This window comes from Seriola aureovittata, chromosome 8 (genome assembly GCF_021018895.1).
Source record: "Seriola aureovittata isolate HTS-2021-v1 ecotype China chromosome 8, ASM2101889v1, whole genome shotgun sequence".
NCBI classification, from domain to species: domain Eukaryota; kingdom Metazoa; phylum Chordata; class Actinopteri; order Carangiformes; family Carangidae; genus Seriola; species Seriola aureovittata.
The window spans coordinates 15,498,684-15,521,282 of record NC_079371.1 but is presented as its reverse complement, the minus strand read 5'-3'; the positions used below and the strand labels follow the sequence as shown (position 1 = coordinate 15,521,282).

General features: G+C 41.1%; 2 protein-coding genes across 26 annotated transcripts in view; both read left to right on the top strand.

Annotated features, from left to right (window-relative positions):
* The window catches only part of LOC130173279 (protocadherin alpha-C2-like), a 183,462-nt gene that overhangs the window by 123,515 nt on the left and 37,348 nt on the right, over window positions 1–22,599 (top strand). The window contains exon 1 of one of the 25 annotated variants that reach the window (XM_056382370.1): window positions 2,735–4,864. The exons of 20 other annotated variants lie outside the window; for them this stretch is intronic. In XM_056382370.1, the coding sequence (XP_056238345.1) occupies window positions 2,819–4,864 (2,046 nt within the window). In that variant the 5' untranslated portion in view covers window positions 2,735–2,818. Of the gene's footprint in view, window positions 1–2,734; window positions 4,865–5,675; window positions 8,160–9,645; window positions 11,731–13,355; window positions 15,476–19,512; window positions 21,974–22,599 lie in introns of those variants that run through there. 4 more of the 25 variants (XM_056382352.1, XM_056382369.1, XM_056382366.1 and 1 more) reach the window with 4 other exon arrangements.
* Window positions 16,621–19,461, top strand: LOC130173305 (protocadherin alpha-13-like). Its single transcript, XM_056382445.1, has one exon. It carries the CDS (start codon window positions 16,746–16,748, stop codon window positions 18,804–18,806), a length of 2,061 nt encoding a protein of 686 aa, XP_056238420.1. The 5' UTR covers window positions 16,621–16,745; the 3' UTR covers window positions 18,807–19,461.

Here is a 22,599-nt window from a genome sequence, read left to right as displayed (position 1 = left end):
GCTCATTGCAAAGTGCTGGTAGAAGTAATTGATGTAAATGACAACTCTCCTGAGATCACGGTGACGTCACTGTTCAATACTGTAAAGGAGGATACTGATGTAGGTACAGCTATTGCACTTGTCTCTGTACTGGACAAGGACGGGGGAAAAAATGGTGAAGTGAAATGTAAAATCTTAAATCAGGTACCCTTTAAATTAGAGACAAACTACAAAAACTATTATTCTCTAATTGTTGACGGCGCTCTTGACAGAGAAATTACCTCCAACTACAATGTCACCATATCAGCTACCGACGAAGGGACTCCACCTCTTTCCAGCACTAGCATTATTACTGTTCACGTTTATGATGTAAATGACAACGCGCCTTGTTTCTCAGAAGCTATAGTTAATGTTTATGTGAAAGAAAATGATAAAGTTGGGGTAATTATTAAAACGGTATCTGCATTTGATGCTGACATTGACCAGAATGGTCAGGTGAGATATTCATTTTTAGACAGTAACTCAGTACCCGTGTCAACAATGGTAAATATTAACTCAGAGACTGGAGATATAGTCAGCCTGCAGTCTTTTAACTATGAGGAGTTAAAAACATTTCAGTTTAAAGTTCAGGCCACAGACTCTGGTGTTCCTCCGCTCAGCAACAACGTGACTGTGAACGTTTTCATCCTGGATGAGAATGACAATAATCCAACAATTCTCGCGCCCTATTCTGAACACGGCTCCGTTAACAGTGAGAGTATCCCCTACTCTGCTGAAGTGGGATACTTTGTGGCAAAAATCAGGGCTGTAGACGCAGACTCTGGATACAATGCGCTGCTTTCTTATCACCTCTCTGAGCCCAAAGGAAACAACCTCTTCAGGATCGGAACCAGCACCGGAGAACTCAGGACTAAGAGGAGAATGAGTGACAATGACCTGAAAACTCACCCCTTGGTGGTCTTGGTTTCTGATAACGGAGAACCCTCCCTGTCAGCTACTGTGTCTATTGAGGTGGTGGTGGTTGAAAGCACAGCTGACATACAGACTCAGTTCAGACATGTGCCCATAAAGGAGGACAGCTTCTCTGATTTAAACCTGTATCTGCTGATAGCCATTGTGTCGGTATCAGTGATTTTTCTGCTGAGTCTCATCAGTTTAATAGCTGTCAAATGCCACAGGACAGACGGCAGTTTCAGCAGGTACAGCGCCCCAATGATCACCACCCACCCTGACGGGAGCTGGTCTTACTCTAAAGCTACTCAGCAGTATGACGTCTGTTTCAGCTCAGACACACTCAAGAGTGACGTAGTGGTTTTCCCCGCACCGTTTCCGCCTGTAGATGCAGAGCTGATCAGTATTAATGGAGGAGACACTTTTACCAGGACTCAGACTTTGCCCAATAAAGAAAAGGTAAGAGGCATACAGAACGAGCACTATCAATAGGTGAAAATTTTTCTTTCTTATGTAGCTTTAGCTGCTTTAAATGAACTCAAAAACGCACATTCACGCGGAAATGTACAATGCAATTATCGCTGGATGTTTTCATTAGACAATCTGAGAAATTACTGAAGGTGGGGCAAGTGAGATTCACTTCATCAATGTCTGCGAAAAATCATTAACTCTCTGGCAACATAAAAATTATCGTATATTGATTATGTCCACCGTTTTTACACTCTCTGAAACTGCTTAACGGGAAAAGCGCTCTCCGCGGTGCTGAAATCTCTCTGCAGTCCTTCATGTACTTAGGATGAACTCGTATAGCTCGTCGGTGGATCTAATATTTAAAAATAGAAAAGGTCTAGAAAAAATACAGTAAGCTGGTAAAATATGGATCGACGAAATTGTTCCCTGAATGATAATCTGGTTTGTAAAACGTGCATTTTAAATATTTTTGGTAGTGTCAGCATATTACTAAATATATTCAGCAACAAAAATTACAAACAGTCATAAACCATCATTCATTCATTAATGTAATTTACACACCCACATACACGTTACACACACACACATCCAGAGAAGCGTATCAAAGAAGTGTATAGATTATATTATATATTTAACATTTATATATGTGCACACGTCTCTGATTAACAGTCTCCAATCGCTTGGATTCTCTCACTGTTCTTATTGTTTTGTTTTTGCACCAAACAAACGAAAATAATGCTTAATGGAATCCGTTCATCAGTCAATCGGTTATACAATCCTTGTGTTTTGTTTTAAAAAAGGATCCTATCTTTTAAAGCGCGGTTATTAAAAACTCCACGGTGGTCTATCCAAGGATCGCAAGATGTCGCTCGAGACCATACATTCAACTGTGTTAACTGTTGACGTAAAAACTCCTCCTCCACTGTCAGTGAAACAAGAAACAGTCTGTACGTTTCATAGGGGCTGGGATAGTAAACCGCTTCGTCTTGAAAGATGGTTCCTACATAAAAGAGAGATTAGCCGTCCTTTTTGCCGTTTTGTAGATGAATGACGTTTTTTTGCCCGAATTCTTTATCCAAACAAAAGGATGTGTCGTCAACAGTATAGAGAGGCTGAGTGGATGTTATGCGCCATTATTCTTTGTTTATCTGACTGGTCTGCAGCTCAGATTTCCTACTCCGTTTCCGAGGAGGTGGAAAAAGGCACAGTGGTGGGGAATCTCGCTAAGGATTTAAACATTCATACACAGCAACTGGAGGAACGAGGATTTAGGATTGTATCGGCATACAGTAAGACATATTTCGAGGCTAATTTAAGAACGGGAGCTTTGTTTGTTCGTGAAAGGATAGACCGTGAAGACCTTTGCCCGAATTTACCGAAGTGTTCTTTAAATATAGAGGGACTGTTGAGCAATCCTATGAATATTTATCGCATTGAGGTCAGCGTTCTTGACATCAATGATAATGCACCATCATTTCTCGAGCAAATCCATGTGTTTAATATCTCAGAGTCTTCTTCAACGGGAGAGAGGTATCCGCTCCCAATAGCTCAAGATGCAGACACTGGCGGTAACTCTGTGAAAACCTACAAGTTGAGTCTAAACGAGTATTTCTCCATAGATGTGAGTAGTGGAGGGGACAGTATGTCTGCTGAGTTAGTGCTGCAGAAAGCTTTAGACCGAGAGAAACAACCCATTATTAAACTAACATTAACTGCCGTAGACGGAGGAAAACCTGCAAGATCAGGCACTATGCAGATCCTTGTGAATGTGATAGATGTTAATGATAACACGCCTTTCTTTAGCAAGCCGCTTTATAAAGTAAGTGTCAGCGAAAATGTACCTGTAGGTACAACAATATTGAAACTAAATGCAACCGATTTAGACGAAGGTCTGCATTCGGACATCAGATATTACTTAATGAAAAGAGGAAATGTGGATTCTCCTGAAACATTCATTGTTAAACCAGAAAGTGGTGTATTGATTGTGAATGCTCATTTGGACTACGAGGAAATTAATGCATACGAATTACGCGTACGAGTAACAGACCAAGGCGCTTCCCCTCGCAGTGGCTATTCTAAAGTGCTGGTAGAGGTTGTCGATGTCAACGACAACGCACCAGGAATCTCTATAACTTCAATAATGAGTCCAATAAAAGAAAGTGCTGAAATTGGGACAGTCGTTGCATTGGTGACTGTGATTGACAAAGATGGAGGGCTAAATGGCCACACCACTTGTAAAGTTAAACATTCAGCCCCTTTCAAATTGACATCAAATTACAAAAACTATTACTCCTTGATAGTTGACGGTCTCCTTGACAGAGAAATTGTATCACTGTACAATGTAACAATTTCTGCTATTGATGAGGGCAGCCCACCTCTTTCCAGCACTGCTGTAATCACTGTGCGAATCTCTGATATTAATGACAATGCGCCCCGTTTCCCAGAAGCAAATGTTAATATTTACGTGAAAGAGAATAGTAAAGTAGGAGACATTATCACAAAAACAACTGCAGAGGATGCAGATGAAAATGAAAATGCTAAACTGACTTATTCATTAATGGATACTTATCCGAAAGTTTTTCCAATTTCAACAGTGGTCAACATCAACTCGGAGACAGGAGATATAGTCAGTCTGCAGTCTTTTAATTACGAGGAGATAAAAACTTTTCAGTTTAAAGTTCAGGCCACAGACTCTGGTGTTCCTCCGCTCAGCAGCAACGTGACTGTGAACGTTTTCATCATGGATGAGAATGACAATAATCCAACAATTCTCGCGCCCTATTCTGAGCACGGCTCCGTTAACAGTGAGAGCATCCCCTACTCTGCTGAAGCGGGATACTTTGTGGCAAAGATCAGGGCTGTAGACGCAGACTCTGGATACAATGCACTGCTTTCTTATCACCTCTCTGAGCCCAAAGGAAACAACCTCTTCAGGATCGGAACCAGCACCGGAGAAATCAGAACAAAAAGGAGAATGAGTGACAATGACCTGAAAACTCACCCCTTGGTGGTCTTGGTTTCTGATAACGGAGAACCCTCTCTGTCAGCTACTGTGTCTATTGAGGTGGTGGTGGTGGAAAGCACAGCTGACATCCAGACTCAGTTCAGACATGTGCCCATAAAGGAGGACAGCTTCTCTGATTTAAACCTGTATCTGCTGATCGCCATTGTGTCGGTGTCAGTGATTTTTCTGCTGAGTCTAATCAGTTTAATAGCTGTCAAATGCCACAGGACAGACGGCAGTTTCAGCAGGTACAGCGCCCCAATGATCACCACCCACCCTGACGGGAGCTGGTCTTACTCTAAAGCTACTCAGCAGTATGACGTCTGTTTCAGCTCGGACACGCTCAAGAGTGACGTAGTGGTTTTCCCTGCAGCATTTCCGCCTGTAGATGCGGAGCTGATCAGTATTAATGAAGGAGACACTTTTACTAGGACTCAGACGTTACCTAATAAAGACAAGGTATGTGTTCTTTACTTGTCATTTTATTTTTCTTTACAATTACCACGATTCACACATTCTGGTGTTTAGTGTAGGCTAATTGTGCATATACAAGTCAAATGGACTTGGAAACAAAACACCTCTTAAAGTGCTAACGAGGTTCAGTGTTCACATACGTACTGTACTTTAAATGATAACTAACAGAAATTTGCATCAGTTATAGAATTCAGCTACCAATTTTCAACACCTGACAGAGCATGTTTTAAGATCCTGAGATGGCAGTAGTTGAAAGGATCATTTGATAATGTCACCTGGTCTGTTCAGCGCTCTCCTTGGTGCTGAAGCGAGTCTGTGCAACATTTGGCTTTTGTGAGATTTCTGGCTGTTTCTGTTGTTAACCTAATATAGGTGAAAACCGCTAAAACTGTTTATATTTTTGGGGGGATTAGTTGATTGACTATTAATTAAATTATTTATTATTTTATGTAAGAATTAAACCCTGACTACCAGGTCTCATGGACTGAAATCCCCTAAAATACAATTAACTGTGCATCACTGGGGCTTTATTGCAACCTTCAAAGGTTTCAGATTTTATTTTGAAAACGTCCATGATTACAGGTTTAAAATCTGATATGAAATGATATATAGGTCTCACAAATAACCGAATTGGTTTAATACATAGAAGCCAATTCATTCATATTAACTTGTGTATCATTTACCACATGATGTCGCTGGAGACCACAGATATATTTGTTAGAGGATGTGTAAAACTCCTCCCTACACGGGAAATCGGAAACCGTCACTAACCATCAGTTTAGAGAGAGACTGGGATTACACTGTGGCGAGAGGAGCTGTTGCTGCCGCTGGATGCTCCTGTTTATGACGGATGAATATATATAATCTGGAAATACATGATTAGCGTGGATTCAACATTCATTGTAAAAGGATGGGAAACGAGGGATATGTCTGGATTCATATTGTTACACTGCTTTGTCTTTGTGACTGGTCTGCTTCGCAGTTGTCTTACTCCATTTCCGAGGAGGTGAACAAAGGCACCATAGTGGGAAATCTCGCAAAGGATTTAAACGTCAACGTACATGAACTAGAAACCAGAGATCTGAGTATTGTTTCGAGTTACAGTAAGAAATATTTTGATGTGAATTTGCGGAGCGGAAATCTCTTAGTTAACGACAGAGTAGACAGAGAGGAGCTTTGTCCGAACTCGGCGCAGTGCTCCCTAAGAATACAAGCTGTTTTGAGTAATCCAATGGATGTACACCGCATTGAGATCAGTGTTTTAGATATAAATGATAAATCGCCAGAATTCATTGAACGCTCCTATTGGTTAAACATCTCAGAATCACTGTCACCAGGAGAGAGATATCTTCTCCCAGTAGCAGTGGATGCAGATATAGGCAGCAACACAGTAAAGACCTACAAGCTGAGCCAAAATGAACATTTCGTGCTCGATGTGCAGAGCGGTGGAGAGCACGGTGTGTCTGCTGAGTTAGTGCTGCACAAAGCTTTAGATCGAGAGAAACAGACAGTAATTAAACTTCTCCTGACCGCTGTAGATGGAGGTAAACCGCCTAGATCGGGTTCACTGGAGATACATGTAAATGTAATTGATGCCAATGATAATGCACCAATTTTTAGCAAATCCCTATATAAAGTGCGTGTGGGTGAAAATGCTGCACAAGGTACAGCGGTAATGAAACTAAATGCAACAGATTTAGACGAGGGCATGAACAGTAAGATCTTATATTCTTTGATCAAACGGGGAAACATTGATCCATCAATTATTTTTGATCTAAATTCAGAAACTGGAGAAATTACTGTGAAGGGAACATTAGATTATGAAGAGACGCCTGCGTATGAAGTTAGGGTTCAAGCAATGGATCAAGGCCCTGTTCCTCGTAGTGCACATGTTAAACTATTAATAGAGATAATTGATGTGAATGACAATGCCCCAGAAATATCAGTGACGTCACTGATGACCCCTGTAAAAGAAGATGCAGAACGTGGGACAATAGTTGCTTTAGTTACAGTGAGTGATAAAGATGGAGGAAGCAATGGTGCAGCTAACTGTAAGGTAGATGGGTCTGTTCCCTTTAAACTGAAGTCTAACTACAAAAATGATTATTCATTAGTAGTAGATGGACCACTGGACAGAGAAAGCACTTCTCTTTACAATGTTACCATTACAGCCACAGATGAAGGGAGTCCGCCTCTGTCCAGCATCAGGGTCATTACTGTTCATGTTTCTGATGTCAATGATAACGCACCTTGTTTCATGGAGCCTGTGATTAATGTTTATGTGAAAGAAAACAGTCCAGTAGGCTCCGTTATTTATACAATTAATGCTTTTGATCCTGATTTGGACAGTAATGGAAAGTTGACTTACACATTGTTAGACAGTTCTACAAAAAATATTCCAATTTCATCTGTTGTAAACATTAACAGAGAAACAGGAGATATCGTCAGCCTGCAGGCCTTTAATTTCGAGGAGTTACAAACTTTTCTCTTTAAAGTTCAGGCCACAGACTCTGGTGTTCCTCCGCTCAGCAGCAACGTGACTGTGAATGTTTTTATCCTGGATGAGAATGACAACAGTCCCACGATTCTTTTGCCCTATTCTGAGCACGGCTCCATTAACAGTGAGAGCATTCCCTACTCTGCTGAAGCGGGATACTTTGTGACAAAGATCAGGGCTGTAGACGCAGACTCTGGATACAATGCACTGCTTTCTTATCACCTCTCTGAGCCCAAAGGAAACAACCTCTTCAGGATCGGAACTAGCACTGGGGAAATCAGGACTAAGAGGAGAATGAGTGACAATGACGTGAAAACTCACCCCTTGGTGGTCTTGGTTTCTGATAACGGAGAACCCTCCCTGTCAGCTACTGTGTCTATTGAGGTGGTGGTTGTTGAAAGCACAGCTGACATACAGACTCAGTTCAGACATGTGCCCATAAAGGAGGAGAGCTTCTCAGATTTAAACCTGTATCTGCTGATCGCTATTGTGTCGGTGTCAGTGATTTTTCTGCTGAGCCTCATCAGTTTAATAGCTGTCAAATGTCACAGGACAGACAGCAGTTTCAGCAGGTACAGTGCCCCAATGATCACCACCCACCCTGACGGCAGCTGGTCTTACTCTAAAGCTACTCAGCAGTATGACGTCTGTTTCAGCTCAGACACGCTCAAGAGTGACGTAGTGGTTTTCCCCGCACCGTTTCCGCCTGTAGATGCAGAGCTGATCAGTATTAATGGAGGAGACACTTTTACCAGAACGCAGACTTTACCCAACAAAGACAAGGTAGGCTATTTCTGCTGAGTGCTTGTAAAACTTAACAATACTGTCATGAAACAGAATGCCATTTCCTGATTGCTTATTAGCTTCAAGATATACAACACTAAATCATAAAAAGACTTGCATATGTAGATCATTCTGTAAATATAGACGAGGTAACAAAATACTTTCGCTGATTCCCAGTGTATTAAGCTTGTTACAGTAACCAATATAAATTTCCATGAAAGTCAGACTCTACTTTAAGGCTAGTGTATGTTGCAACCCAGTATCACGCCAAACAAGTTGTAATGTAATTTCTAACCCTTTCAGGATGATGTTGATGCCGCGTGTTTTATAACTTAAAGCGGTCTGTGCCGAGATCCCAAGTTTCATGCACGTTTAAGTAAATAGCTGTGTCATACTGGGATGACCGAACTTGTTTAAAGCCAGTATTTTGATAGCGATCTCCGTGGTGCTGAACTCCGTCTTTGTGTATTATTCTGTTGAAAGTATTTCATTGATGATTAAAATTATTTAAACTGTTCTTTTTCTGAATTGAAACAGCGATAGTATTAGTGCTGCTGCTTGAAACCTTGGGTCTATGTAGCTGGTATCACTCTGTTGTGATCTGCAGTGCCTTCTGAAACTATTTCTCGTGAAAATGCGCTGTCCGTGGTGCTAGAATTTGTGTTAACGGTGTGTGGCGTCTTTACCATCCTCTGTGAAAATCTCCTTTCTTTAACTCATGATTCATTCTATATATAGGACATGTGAAGTATGGCCATTACATTGTGGAACTTAATTCAAAGTAATGTTGTTTCTGGGCGTGTTGCATTACCTGTACTTACATATTATTGGTTTAATAACTCATTAATCCATTACAATATTGAGCTTTTTCATTTGCACTGGGCTGTCACGCTAGATATTAAAATTGTAAATTTAATTATCAATGTTAATCATAATGTTGTACACACTAGGGTGTATTTGCTTAGCTATGATTCGCCACATGAGGTCGCAGGAGACCACAGACATGAATGTGTTTGTACGTCCAAAACTCCTCCTCTTTGCATGGGAAAAGAGAAATCGTCATCAGCCATTAGTACACCCGCAGAAGGTTCCGTGAAAAGAAGAGCAGGAGTTACACCACAGCAATATTGTACTGGATGGAAATATCAGGCTCAGGATAAATGATCACCTTGGTTCTTTTCTTGCATCGACAATGTATATTCGAAGAGAAAAGGAACACATCTGGATTCACATTATTTTGTTTCTTTGTCTTTGTGACTTGTCTGCTTCGCAGTTATCTTACTCCATTTCCGAGGAGGTGAACAAAGGCACCGTAGTGGGGAATATCGCAAAGGATTTAAACCTCAATGTACAGGATCTCGAAACCAGAGATCTGCGTATTGTTTCGAGTTACAGCAAGAAATATTTTGACGTGAATTCGCGGACCGGGAACATCTTTGTTGACGAGAGAATAGACAGAGAGGAGCTTTGTCCAAATGTGGTAAAATGCTTTTTAAAAATACAGGCTGTTTTAAACAATCCAATGACTGCACAACGCATAGAGGTTAGTGTTTTAGATATAAACGACAATTCGCCCGTTTTTATTGAAAAAACTTATTCTCTGAACATTTCTGAATCATCCTTAGCTGGAGAGCGATATTTTCTCCCAGTAGCAGTGGATGCAGACATAGGCAGTAACACAGTAAAGACCTACAAGCTGAGCCAAAATGAACATTTCTCGCTCGATGTGCAGAGCGGAGGAGAGCACGGGGTGTCTGCTGAGTTAGTGCTGCACAAAGCTTTAGATCGAGAGAAACAGTCGGTGATCACACTTGTATTAACAGCTGTAGACGGCGGCAAACCGCCTAGATCAGGTTCGTTACAAATAATGGTAAATGTAATCGATGTCAATGATAACATACCCACTTTCAGTAAGTCTCTTTACAAGGTGCGTGTCAAAGAAAATGCAACTCCTGGTACACTTGTAATGAAGTTAAATGCAACAGATTTAGACGAGGGTATAAACGGTAAGATCCTATATTCCTTTATCAAACGAGGTAATATTGATCCATCAAATATTTTTGATCTAAATTCAGAAACTGGAGAAATTACTGTGAGGGGAACATTAGATTATGAAGAGACGCCTGCTTATGAAGTTAGAGTTCAAGCAATGGATCAAGGCACGTCTCCTCGTAGTGCACATGCGAAACTATTAATAGGGATAATCGATGTGAATGACAATGCCCCAGAAATATCAGTGACGTCACTGATGACCCCTGTAAAAGAAGATGCAGAACTGGGTACAATAGTTGCTTTAGTTACAGTGAGTGATAAAGATGGAGGAAGCAATGGTGCAGCTAACTGTAAGGTAGATGGGTCTGTTCCCTTTAAACTGAAGTCCAACTACAAAAATGATTATTCATTAGTAGTAGATGGACCACTGGACAGAGAAAACACTTCTCTTTACAATGTTACCATTACAGCCACAGATGAAGGGAGTCCGCCTCTGTCCAGCATCAGGGTCATTACTGTTCATGTTTCTGATGTCAATGATAACGCACCTTGTTTCATGGAGCCTGTGATTAATGTTTATGTGAAAGAAAACAGTCCAGCAGGCTCCGTTATTTATACAATTAATGCTTCTGATCCTGATCTGGACAGTAATGCAAAGATGACTTACACATCGTTAGATAGCTCTCCAAAGAATATTCCAATTTCATCTGTTGTAAACATTAACAGAGAGACAGGAGATATAGTCAGCCTGCAGGCCTTTAACTACGAGGAGTTAAAAACATTTCAGTTTAAAGTTCAGGCCACAGACTCTGGTGTTCCTCCGCTCAGCAGCAACGTGACTGTGAACGTTTTTATCCTGGATGAGAATGACAACAGTCCCGCGATCCTTTCTCCATATTCTGAGCACGGCTCCGTTAACAGTGAGAGCATCCCCTACTCTGCTGAAGCGGGATACTTTGTGGCAAAGATCAGGGCTGTAGACGCAGACTCTGGATACAATGCACTGCTTTCTTATCACCTCTCTGAGCCCAAAGGAAACAACCTCTTTCGGATCGGAACCAGCACTGGAGAAATCAGGACTAAGAGGAGAATGAGTGACAATGACGTGAAAGCTCACCCCCTGGTTGTGTTGGTTTCTGATAATGGAGAACCCTCCCTGTCAGCTACTGTGTCTATTGAGGTGGTGGTGGTTGAAAGAACAGCTGACGTCCAGACTCAGTTCAGACATGTGCCCATTAAGGAGGACAGCTTCTCTGATTTAAACCTGTATCTGCTGATCGCCATTGTGTCAGTTTCAGTGATTTTTCTGCTCAGTCTCATCAGTTTAATAGCTGTCAAGTGCCACAGGACAGAAGGCAGTTTCAGCAGGTACAGCGCCCCAATGATCACCACCCATCCTGACGGCAGCTGGTCTTACTCTAAAGCTACTCAGCAGTATGACGTCTGTTTCAGCTCGGACACGCTTAAGAGTGACGTAGTGGTTTTCCCCGCACCGTTTCCGCCTGTAGATGCGGAGCTGATCAGTATTAACGAAGGAGACACTTTTACCAGAACTCAGACTTTACCCAGCAAAGAGAAGGTAGGTTTTACTTTACTTGCGAATTCTTGAATTATGAAATTTGGATTAAGACTAGTTAACTGAAATGTAATTGCTTTCACTGACTGCTTGGGAAGACCACCTCCTTTAATATGATATTTTATGCAGGCGTGCATGAACGTAAAATCTATACATGTAACAGCAAGGCAAAAGAACAAATTGCTCATATATCAATCGCTGATAACAAAACAAAGTTAAGTTTTCCCACGACCACACTTTATAAAAGTAATTATGTAAATTACTTGTGCTCATTCAAATCAAGCTTCTTGTTGAAAAATAACTCGTAGGCTTGTCAGAATGTTTGCCAAATACTTTACTCTTATCTGGGCTATAAGTTTCATATCTCAGTTAAAGCACCCCACACTAAAAATGTATTTCAGGCCACAAATGTATATAACATCTTGGTCCAGTTAATGTTGAAAGAGCAAAATAGTTTATTTCTGTCATGAGTTGACAATGTGGCAAGGTAAAGGAAAACATCGTTTAAGATTCTTAGGCTCTGCACCATGTCAGTTAACTTAACCAAACAATTCAAAACTTGTATTGCGACAGAGCTCACCATGGTGCTGAACTTGCAGCCCTCGGTTTTGATGATCTGCTCTGAAACATCATATTTACATTTTCTAAAAACATCTCTCAAGTATTTTAACAAGATATGATTAAATTGCGCTCTCCATGGGAGTGAAAAAAGGCATTCAAATTTGGTTTGTACACCGTTTGTTTTTTGTTTTGTTGAAACCCTATTTATCTTATTTAATTCCTTTTATCATTATTAGCAATAGTTATTTATATAACGTTAAAAGTGATACATTTGAATGCTAGGGTAAATTCATTACCATTTTGTTTCGCTTTTTGTCTTTTTTTAGACCATATAGCTTACACTACATCATTTGGACTTCCCACCAGTTCTTAAGTCTATTGAAATATCCATCACTGGAAGATTGTTGCACATTGAATAATATGTTTAAATACTTTAAGTTTGCGTTTAAAAATGTATCCATAATTAATTTAAATTACTCTATCGCAAATTTAGATCCAAATCAACTTAAAAGGGTTCACTGTATTTAGAATAATATTGCAAATTACTTGAGGAAGTTTTAATGAGCATTTATCAAATGTTGACCACATGATGTCGCTGGAGACCATGGGTTTGACTGTTTCTGTGTATCTAAAACTCCTCCTCTTTGCACGCATCGGAAACAATCGTCATCGGCCACTGTACTTTAGACACTCGGTGGTGTTGAGAGGAGAAGGGAAAGCGCTAAATCAGAACAATACAGCTTTAGACACAAAGACCTACACTTTGGATGAAGGATCTGTTGCGTTTATTTCTTTTGTTGCATCAACGATGTATGTGCGACGACAAAAGGGATATGGCTGGATTCATATTATTGCACTGCTTTGTCTTTGTGACTGGTCTGCTTCGCAGTTGTCTTACTCCATTTCCGAGGAGGTGAACAAAGGCACCGTAGTGGGGAATCTCGCAAAGGATTTAAACATCAACGTACAGGATCTAGAAACCAGAGATCTGCGTGTTGTTTCGAGTTACAGTAAGACATATTTTGACGTGAATTTGCGGAGCGGAAACCTTTTTGTTGACGAGAGAATGGACAGAGAAGAGCTTTGCCCGCATGTGGTAAAATGCTCCATCAAAATACAAGCTGCTTTAAATAATCCAATGAGTGTACACCGCATAGAAGTCAATATTCTTGATATAAATGACAACTCGCCTTCTTTCATTGAACAATCGCATGTATTTAACATATCAGAATCAGTTTCACCAGGAGAGAGATATCTTCTCCCAGTAGCAGTGGATGCAGACATAGGCAGTAACACAGTAATGACCTACAAGCTGAGCCAAAATGAACATTTCTCGCTCGATGTGCAGAGCGGTGGAGAGCACGATGTGTCTGCTGAGTTGGTGGTGCACAAAGCGTTAGATCGAGAGAAACAGCCAGTAATTAAACTTCTCCTGACCGCTGTAGATGGAGGTAAACCGCCTAGATCAGGGACTTTGCAGTTAACTGTTAATGTTATCGATGTGAATGACAACACACCCACTTTCAGTAAGTCTCTTTACAAGGTGCGTGCCAAAGAAAATGCAACTCCTGCTACACTTGTAATGAAGCTAAATGCAACAGATTTAGACGAGGGCATGAACAGTAAGATCCTGTATTCCTTTATCAAACGAGGTAATATTGATCCATCAAATATTTTTGATCTGAATTCAGAAACTGGAGAAATTACTGTGAAGGGAACACTAGATTATGAAGAGATGCCTGCTTATGAAGTTAGGGTTCAAGCAATGGACCAAGGCCCTGTTCCTCGTAGTGCACATGCTAAACTATTAATAGAGATAATTGATGTGAATGACAATGCCCCAGAAATATCAGTGACGTCACTGATGACCCCTGTAAAAGAAGATGCAGAACGTGGGACAATAGTTGCTTTAGTTACAGTGAGTGATAAAGATGGAGGAAGCAATGGTGCAGCTAACTGTAAGGTAGATGGGTCTGTTCCCTTTAAACTGAAGTCCAACTACAAAAATGATTATTCATTAGTAGTAGATGGACCACTGGACAGAGAAAACACTTCTCTTTACAATGTTACCATTACAGCCACAGATGAAGGGAGTCCGCCTCTGTCCAGCATCAGGGTCATTACTGTTCATGTTTCTGATGTCAATGATAACGCACCTCGTTTCATGGAGCCTGTGATTAATGTTTATGTGAAAGAAAATAGTGCAACAGGCTCCGTTATTTACACAATAAATGCTTTTGATCCTGATTTGGACAGTAATGCAAAGATGACTTACACATTGTTAGATAGCACTGCAAAGAATATTCCACTTTCATCTGTTGTAAACATCAACTCAGAGACAGGAGATATAGTCAGCCTGCAGGTCTTTAACTTCGAGGAGATAAAAACATTTCAGTTTAAAGTTCAGGCCACAGACTCTGGTGTTCCTTCTTTAAGCAGTAATCTGACTGTCAACATTTTTATCCTGGATGAGAATGACAACAGTCCTGCAGTTCTCGCGCCCTATTCTGAGCACGGCTCCGTTAACAGTGAGAGCATCCCCTACTCTGCTGAAGCAGGATACTTTGTGGCAAAGATCAGGGCTGTAGACGCAGACTCTGGATACAATGCGCTGCTTTCTTATCACCTCTCTGAGCCCAAAGGAAACAACCTCTTCAGGATTGGAACCAGCACCGGGGAAATCAGGACTAAGAGGAGAATGAGTGACAATGACCTGAAAACTCACCCCTTGGTGGTGTTGGTTTCTGATAACGGAGAACCCTCCCTGTCAGCTACTGTGTCTATTGAGGTGGTGGTGGTTGAAAGCACAGCTGACATACAGACTCAGTTCCGACATGTGCCCATAAAGGAGGAGAGCTTCTCAGATTTAAACCTGTATCTGCTGATCGCCATTGTGTCAGTTTCAGTGGTTTTTCTGCTGAGCCTCATCAGTTTAATAGCAGTCAAATGCCACAGGACAGACAGCAGTTTCAGCAGGTACAGCGCCCCAATGATCACCACCCATCCTGACGGGAGCTGGTCTTACTCTAAAGCTACTCAGCAGTATGACGTCTGTTTCAGCTCAGACACGCTCAAGAGTGACGTAGTGGTTTTCCCTACACCGTTTCCACCTGTAGATGCGGAGTTGATCAGTATTAACGGAGGAGACACTTTTACTAGGACTCAGACATTACCTAATAAAGAAAAGGTGAGTTGGTGAGTTGTCTTTTCCACTAAAAAATGCCAAATAGTGTCTCCCTGCTTTTGTGTAAATGATTTACAAACATGCTTTGCAACTAGCAACTAGCTTTATCACAAATTTTCCAAATAAGAATGCCCCATTTCTCTAAAATATAATACATGGAAATACCTTTGCATTTAAATTTTTTGCATTCATGGGAAATAGTGTAACCTGCAAGCAGATTTGTAGGGCGCTATCCGTGGTGCTGGAAACATCCTGCTTTGTTATTGGTGTTCTTTGGCTCACAATCCAAAATCACTGACTTGAAAGGGTTGCATTATAGGTTATGGCTTTCTTTTTTTTTTTTTTTTTTCTTTTTAAATAGCGACAGGCTGTCAATTCCTCAAACCTTTATGGTTACTTGTTTTTTAACGTGGTTTCAAATAGTAGGCTAGATCATGGCAGTATTGTTTATGGTAGCTATTAACTTGTCTAAGTGGGGAATATTGTCCATGCCTTTGAACTCATATGGTTTGAACCAGTTTTGTTGTATTTCCACGTGTATTCGATTAGTTTCAGAGATCAGTCTTTTTCTGCAATCTGTAGGCATAATTATATATCGTCATGTTTCCTCTTTACACGGCTGATGAAGTGTTCTTAATCGACTTACAATTTTATGGTAAAGTATATTACAGGTGTTTCAATAGAGTGTGGTACTCGATGTTTTAAATTATTTTCATATCCAAGTTGTAACGCGTGGCGTCGCTAATGACCGTATATTTTTGTGAGCTCGGTGTTTTCAGTCTCCTCCTTTCCTGCGAAGCTCAGCAGACTGAGAGTGCATTGTGAGAGGAACACGGATGGCGATGAAAAGCAAAGGACTCCAGTGCATGGGATTAAAAATGCTGGTCGATCAAGTTGCGTTTTATGGATGAATATGATTTGTATCGCGTCTCTGTCCTTGAAAGCAGCGATGGGCAGCGGGAGGAATAACGAAATTCTGTGCTGGCTGCTTGTGTTGATTTTATCTGACTGGTCTGCAGCTCAGATATCATACTCTGTTTCCGAGGAGGCGGACAAAGGAACTGTGGTGGGGAATCTCGCTAAGGATTTAAATGTCAGCTTTCGAGACCTGCAAACGAGGAACCTGAATCTCGTGTCTGGGTATAGTAAGAAATATTTCGAAGCAAATGTTAAAACGGGGGATCTTTGTGTTAATGAGCGAATAGACCGCGAGGAGCTTTGTCCAAACACGATAAAATGCACACTAAATTTAGAGGCCATACTGAGCAATCCTATGATACTCCACCGCATTGAGGTTGTAATTGTTGATTTAAATGACAATGCACCTACCTTCGTTGAGAAGTCACATTCACTTAACATATCTGAATTTTCACCCATGGGCGAACACTTCTTGCTTCCTCTAGCTCTTGACGCAGATACAGGCAGCAATTCAGTAAAGAGTTACAGGCTAAGTCCAAATGAATACTTCTCCTTAGATGTACAAAGCGGTGTAGAGCAGAGTGCATCTGCTGAGTTGGTACTGGTAAAAGCTTTGGATCGAGAAAAGCAAGCTGTTGTTAAACTAGCATTGACCGCTGTAGACGGAGGCAAACCTCCTAAAACTGGATCTGTTCAGATACATGTAAATGTTCTAGATGTCAACGATAACACTCCATCATTTAGCCAAACACTTTACAAGGCACGTGTAAACGAAAATGCTCCAACTGGATCATTAGTAATTCAACTTAATGCCACAGATTCAGACGAGGGTGACAATGGTAGAGTTATTTACTCTTTTGTCAGGCGTGCAAACTTCAATCCTTCAGATGTGTTTCTCATAAATGCAGAGACTGGTGAAATAACAATTAAAGGCAATTTGGATTACGAAGCAGAGTCAGCTTATGAAATTCATGTTCAAGCAACAGACAGAGGTTCGTCGCCTCGGAGTGCAAATGGGAAGCTGCTGGTGGAGGTAGTCGATGTGAATGACAATGCCCCAGAAATTATAGTGACGTCACTCATGAACCCGGTTAAAGAAGATGCTGACATTGGAAGCGTTGTTGCTTTAGTGACAGTGACTGATAAAGACGGAGGAAAAAACGGTCACACTAATTGTAAACTGGTTGGTTCTGCACCTTTCAAGTTAAGATCCAATTATAAAAACTACTACTCTTTAGTTGTAGACGGACCTCTGGATAGAGAAGGATGCTCTTTTTACAAAGTCACGATTGCAGCGACTGATGAGGGGACCCCTCCTCTATCCACCAGCAGCGTAATAACTTTTAAGGTTTCTGATGTCAATGACAACCCACCTCGTTTCCTTGAACCAGTGATTAACATTTATGTTAAAGAAAACAGTCCAGTTGGAGCTCTTATCTATACGATAACTGCAGTCGACCCTGATATAAATGAAAACGCTAGAGTAGCATACTCATTTGATGGTGAATCAAAAACTATTCCTATAACTTCTGTTGTAAACATAAACCCAGATACAGGAGATATAGTCAGCCTTCAGTCTTTTAATTACGAAGAGTTAAAAACATTTCAGTTTAAAGTTCAGGCCACAGACTCTGGTGTTCCTCCGCTCAGCAGCAACGTGACTGTAAACATTTTCATCCTGGACGAGAATGACAATAATCCAACAATTCTCGCGCCCTATTCTGAGCACGGCTCCGTTAACAGTGAGAGCATCCCCTACTCTGCTGAAGCGGGATACTTTGTGGCAAAGATCAGGGCTGTAGACGCAGACTCTGGATACAATGCGCTGCTTTCGTATCACCTCTCTGAGCCCAAAGGAAACAAACTCTTCAGGATTGGAACCAGCACTGGGGAAATCAGGACTAAGAGGAGAATGAGTGACAATGACCTGAAAACTCACCCCTTGGTGGTGTTGGTTTCTGATAACGGAGAACCCTCCCTGTCAGCTACTGTGTCTATTGAGGTGGTGGTGGTTGAAAGCACAGCTGTCATACAGACTCAGTTCCGAGATGTGCCCATAAAGGAGGACAGCTTCTCTGATTTAAACCTGTATCTGCTGATCGCCATTGTGTCAGTTTCAGTGGTTTTTCTGCTGAGCCTAATCAGTTTAATAGCAGTCAAATGCCACAGGACAGACGGCAGTTTCAGCAGGTACAGCGCCCCAATGATCACCACCCATCCTGACGGGAGCTGGTCTTACTCTAAAGCTACTCAGCAGTATGACGTCTGTTTCAGCTCAGACACGCTCAAGAGTGACGTAGTGGTTTTCCCCGCACCGTTTCCGTCTCTAGATGCTGAGCTGATCAGTATTAATGGAGGAGACACGTTTACCAGTACTCAAACTTTACCTAATAAAGAAAAGGTGAGTTATTGCTAATGAAAGGGTGAATCTGTGGTTTTTCTGATGTGGGGTTAGAATTTTGGTCATCAGATTAATAGATCTTGGGATTTTACAACACTTAATGACTTTTCGTTCTATAAATTTGTGTGACTGTGAAAGAACCATGATAGAAAGTAATAGGCTTACTTTGGGGGATAAATGGAAATCAATTAGCTTACATATTTCCTCCTAAAAAAAAATTCACAAGTATGCTGGATATTGGGGGATTTCTGTGGGATATAATTCGAAATTGTTGCAGAATAATGGCATTTTAAGCAGAGAAGTCGCTGGTCAAGAGATTTGAATACCGACCAACGATGACGCTGTCCATGGTGCTGATAGTGTTGTTGTGTACACGAGCAAAGGTTGCCTGGCTTTATATAATTTAAACCTTAACAGCAGATTATGCAACACTTATTTAATTGGTTTCCGCCTGGTACCACAAAACTGATGTAGTTTTTACCTATGCATCGGACACGTTTTCTACTGAAATTGATCGCTCCACTGCTTTGCCCTTCTGCACAAATATAGGCTATATTTATTTATAGAATATCCACGCCTTACTTCATTAGCACCAAAACAACAGTTGGTGTCGCTGGAGACCATATTATTTGTGTGGCTCTTTTTTTTCCCAGACTCCTCCTCTGCGTGCGAAGCATCAGTAGTCCACCGCTGCTTTGTCAGATAATACACAAGCGGTCACAAGACAGTCTGGGCTTCGTCTGTTATTCACTTTAAGTGTGGACATGTTCGAAAATGATTATTTCTTTCATTCTGTGTCAGCGATGGGACGTGGAGGAGTAATGGTCACGATTTGGATACGGATAATAGCTTTGCTGTGTTTGTGTGATGGGTCTACAGCGCAGCTTTCGTTCTCTGTTTCCGAGGAGGTTGACAAAGGAACGGTAGTGGGAAATCTCGCTAAGGATTTACAAATTAATGTTCATGAACTGGAAAAACGGGATTTGCGAGTTGTCGCTGGGAATTCTAAGAAATATTTTGACGTGGATTTAAAAACCGGTGCTCTATATGTTTGCGATAAGATTGATCGAGAAGAGCTCTGTCCAAATACGGCAAAATGTGCCCTGAATATAGAAGCTATTCTAAGCCACCCAATGCAACTGCATCGCATAGAAGTCCAGATTATTGATATTAACGATAATGCACCATCTTTTCGTGAAAGAGAGAGGACTTTCAATATTTCGGAATCTTCTTTTACCGGGGAGAGGTATCTACTCCCAATGGCAAACGACGCAGACACGGGTAGTAACTCGGTAAAGAGCTATAAGCTCAGTCCAAATGAGTATTTCTCACTGGACGTACAGAGCGGCGGACAGCACAGTGAATCTGCTGAGTTAGTGCTCCAGAAATCCTTAGACAGGGAGAAACAGTCTGTTATCCACCTGACTTTAACTGCTCTGGATGGAGGAAAACCTGCTCGAACAGGGACATTAAAAATTGTTGTAAATGTCATAGATATAAACGACAATGTTCCGGTATTTAGTCAACCTTTGTATAAGGCCCTAGTAACTGAAAACGCTCCATTTCAGACATCCATACTGACTGTAAGTGCTACAGATTTAGACGAGGGAATAAATGGTGAGATTATATATTCATTTATTGAGAGGGGGAATTTCAATCCTGAAGCTTTGTTCTCAATAAACCCAGACACAGGGGAAATAACTGTAACAGGAAAAGTAGACTATGAAGAAAATATAGCATATGATATTCGTGTACAGGCAAGAGACAAAGGTACACCTTCTCGAAGTGTGCATGGTAAAGTGTTAGTTGAAGTAACAGATGTGAATGACAACATACCTGAAATCATTATCACATCTATTATGAGCCCAGTTAAAGAGGATACTGAAATAGGTACAGTGGTAGCTTTGGTGACTGTGACTGATAAGGATGGGGGTAATAATGGTATCACTGTTGCTAAAATTCTTGGTTTGGTGCCTTTTAAACTTAAGCTGAACTACAAAAATTACTATTCATTAACAGTCGATGAACCTCTTGACAGAGAGGGTGTTTCCCAATATAATGTCACCATCATAGCCACTGATGAAGGCACTCCACCTCTCTCCAGCACCAGTGTTATTCCTGTTCACATTTCTGATGTGAATGACAACCCCCCTCTTTTCTCAGAGCCTGTGATTAATGTGTATGTGAAAGAAAACAGTGCAGTGGGAGCAACTATCTTTACTATAACTGCAGCTGACCCTGATATTGAGGAAAATGCAAAAGTAACATATTCTGTATTAGACAGTAACTCCAAAAGTATTCCTATAACTTCTGTTGTAAACATAAACCGAGAGACAGGAGATATAGTCAGCCTTCAGTCTTTTAACTTCGAGGAGTTAAAAACATTTCAGTTTAAAGTTCAGGCCACAGACTCTGGTGTTCCTCCACTCAGCAGCAACGTGACTGTAAACATTTTCATCCTGGATGAGAATGACAACAGTCCCGTGATTCTTGCGCCCTATTCTGAAGACGGCTCCGTTAACAGTGAGAGCATCCCATACTCTGCTGAAGTGGGATACTTTGTGGCAAAGATCAGGGCTGTAGACGCAGACTCTGGATACAATGCGCTGCTTTCTTATCACCTCTCTGAGCCCAAAGGAAACAACCTCTTCAGAATCGGAACCAGCACTGGGGAAATCAGGACTAAGAGGAGAATGAGTGACAATGACCTGAAAACTCACCCCTTGGTGGTCTTGGTTTCTGATAACGGAGAACCTTCTCTGTCAACTACTGTGTCTATTGAGGTGGTGGTAATGGAAAGCACAGCTGACATCCAGACTCAGTTCAGATATATGCCCATAAAGGAGGACAGCTTCTCTGATTTAAACCTGTATCTGCTGATCGCCATTGTGTCAGTTTCAGTGATTTTTCTGCTGAGTCTCATCAGTTTAATAGCTGTCAAATGCCACAGGACAGACGGAAGTTTCAGCAGGTACAGCGCCCCAATGATCACCACCCACCCTGACGGGAGCTGGTCTTACTCTAAAGCTACTCAGCAGTATGACGTCTGTTTCAGCTCAGACACGCTCAAGAGTGACGTAGTGGTTTTCCCCGCACCGTTTCCGTCTCTAGATGCTGAGCTGATCAGTATTAATGGAGGAGACACGTTTACCAGTACTCAAACTTTACCTAATAAAGAAAAGGTAAGGGTGATAGAACATAAAACACAAGCTTATGATTTAATATTTTAATTTTTCACACAATGCAATTTTATTCTTAAAGCAGATGATTATATAAGTATCACAATGGAAACAAGTCTGAAACTTAACTGTGATGCCCTTAACACTTATGCAGCTGTGCATGACCTAACATACACCTTCTCATAATTCCAGTTTAAGATTACTCATTAGTGCCAATATTGTAAGACTAACACCTCTCACAACAAAACAATGCAATATTCTCTGTTTGCTCCTCTATGACCTGTTCATCTTGCAATGGATCTATTAAGGGTATTGAGTCTTGGTAGAAACGCCAGCTGATCATTTGAGTGGCTTTTTAATTGATGGCAAGTCAATGTGGATTTTGAGTTACTTAATTTAACCAAAACACTTGTGATTTAATCGTCTTATCGTTTCCTTTCGTCTTTTCTTGTCTGATTTCAACATCACCAAAAGATGTCGCTATCACATTACACAGGTGAAACACTTTCTGTGCGACGCTCCTCCCTTTTCGTCTAAGAGAGACGCTTTGTAATTCTTTGTTTGTCGTGGCAGTACAGAACATGTATTGAAGGGCTCTGATGTGGACGTATCATTACTAAGCAATGTTA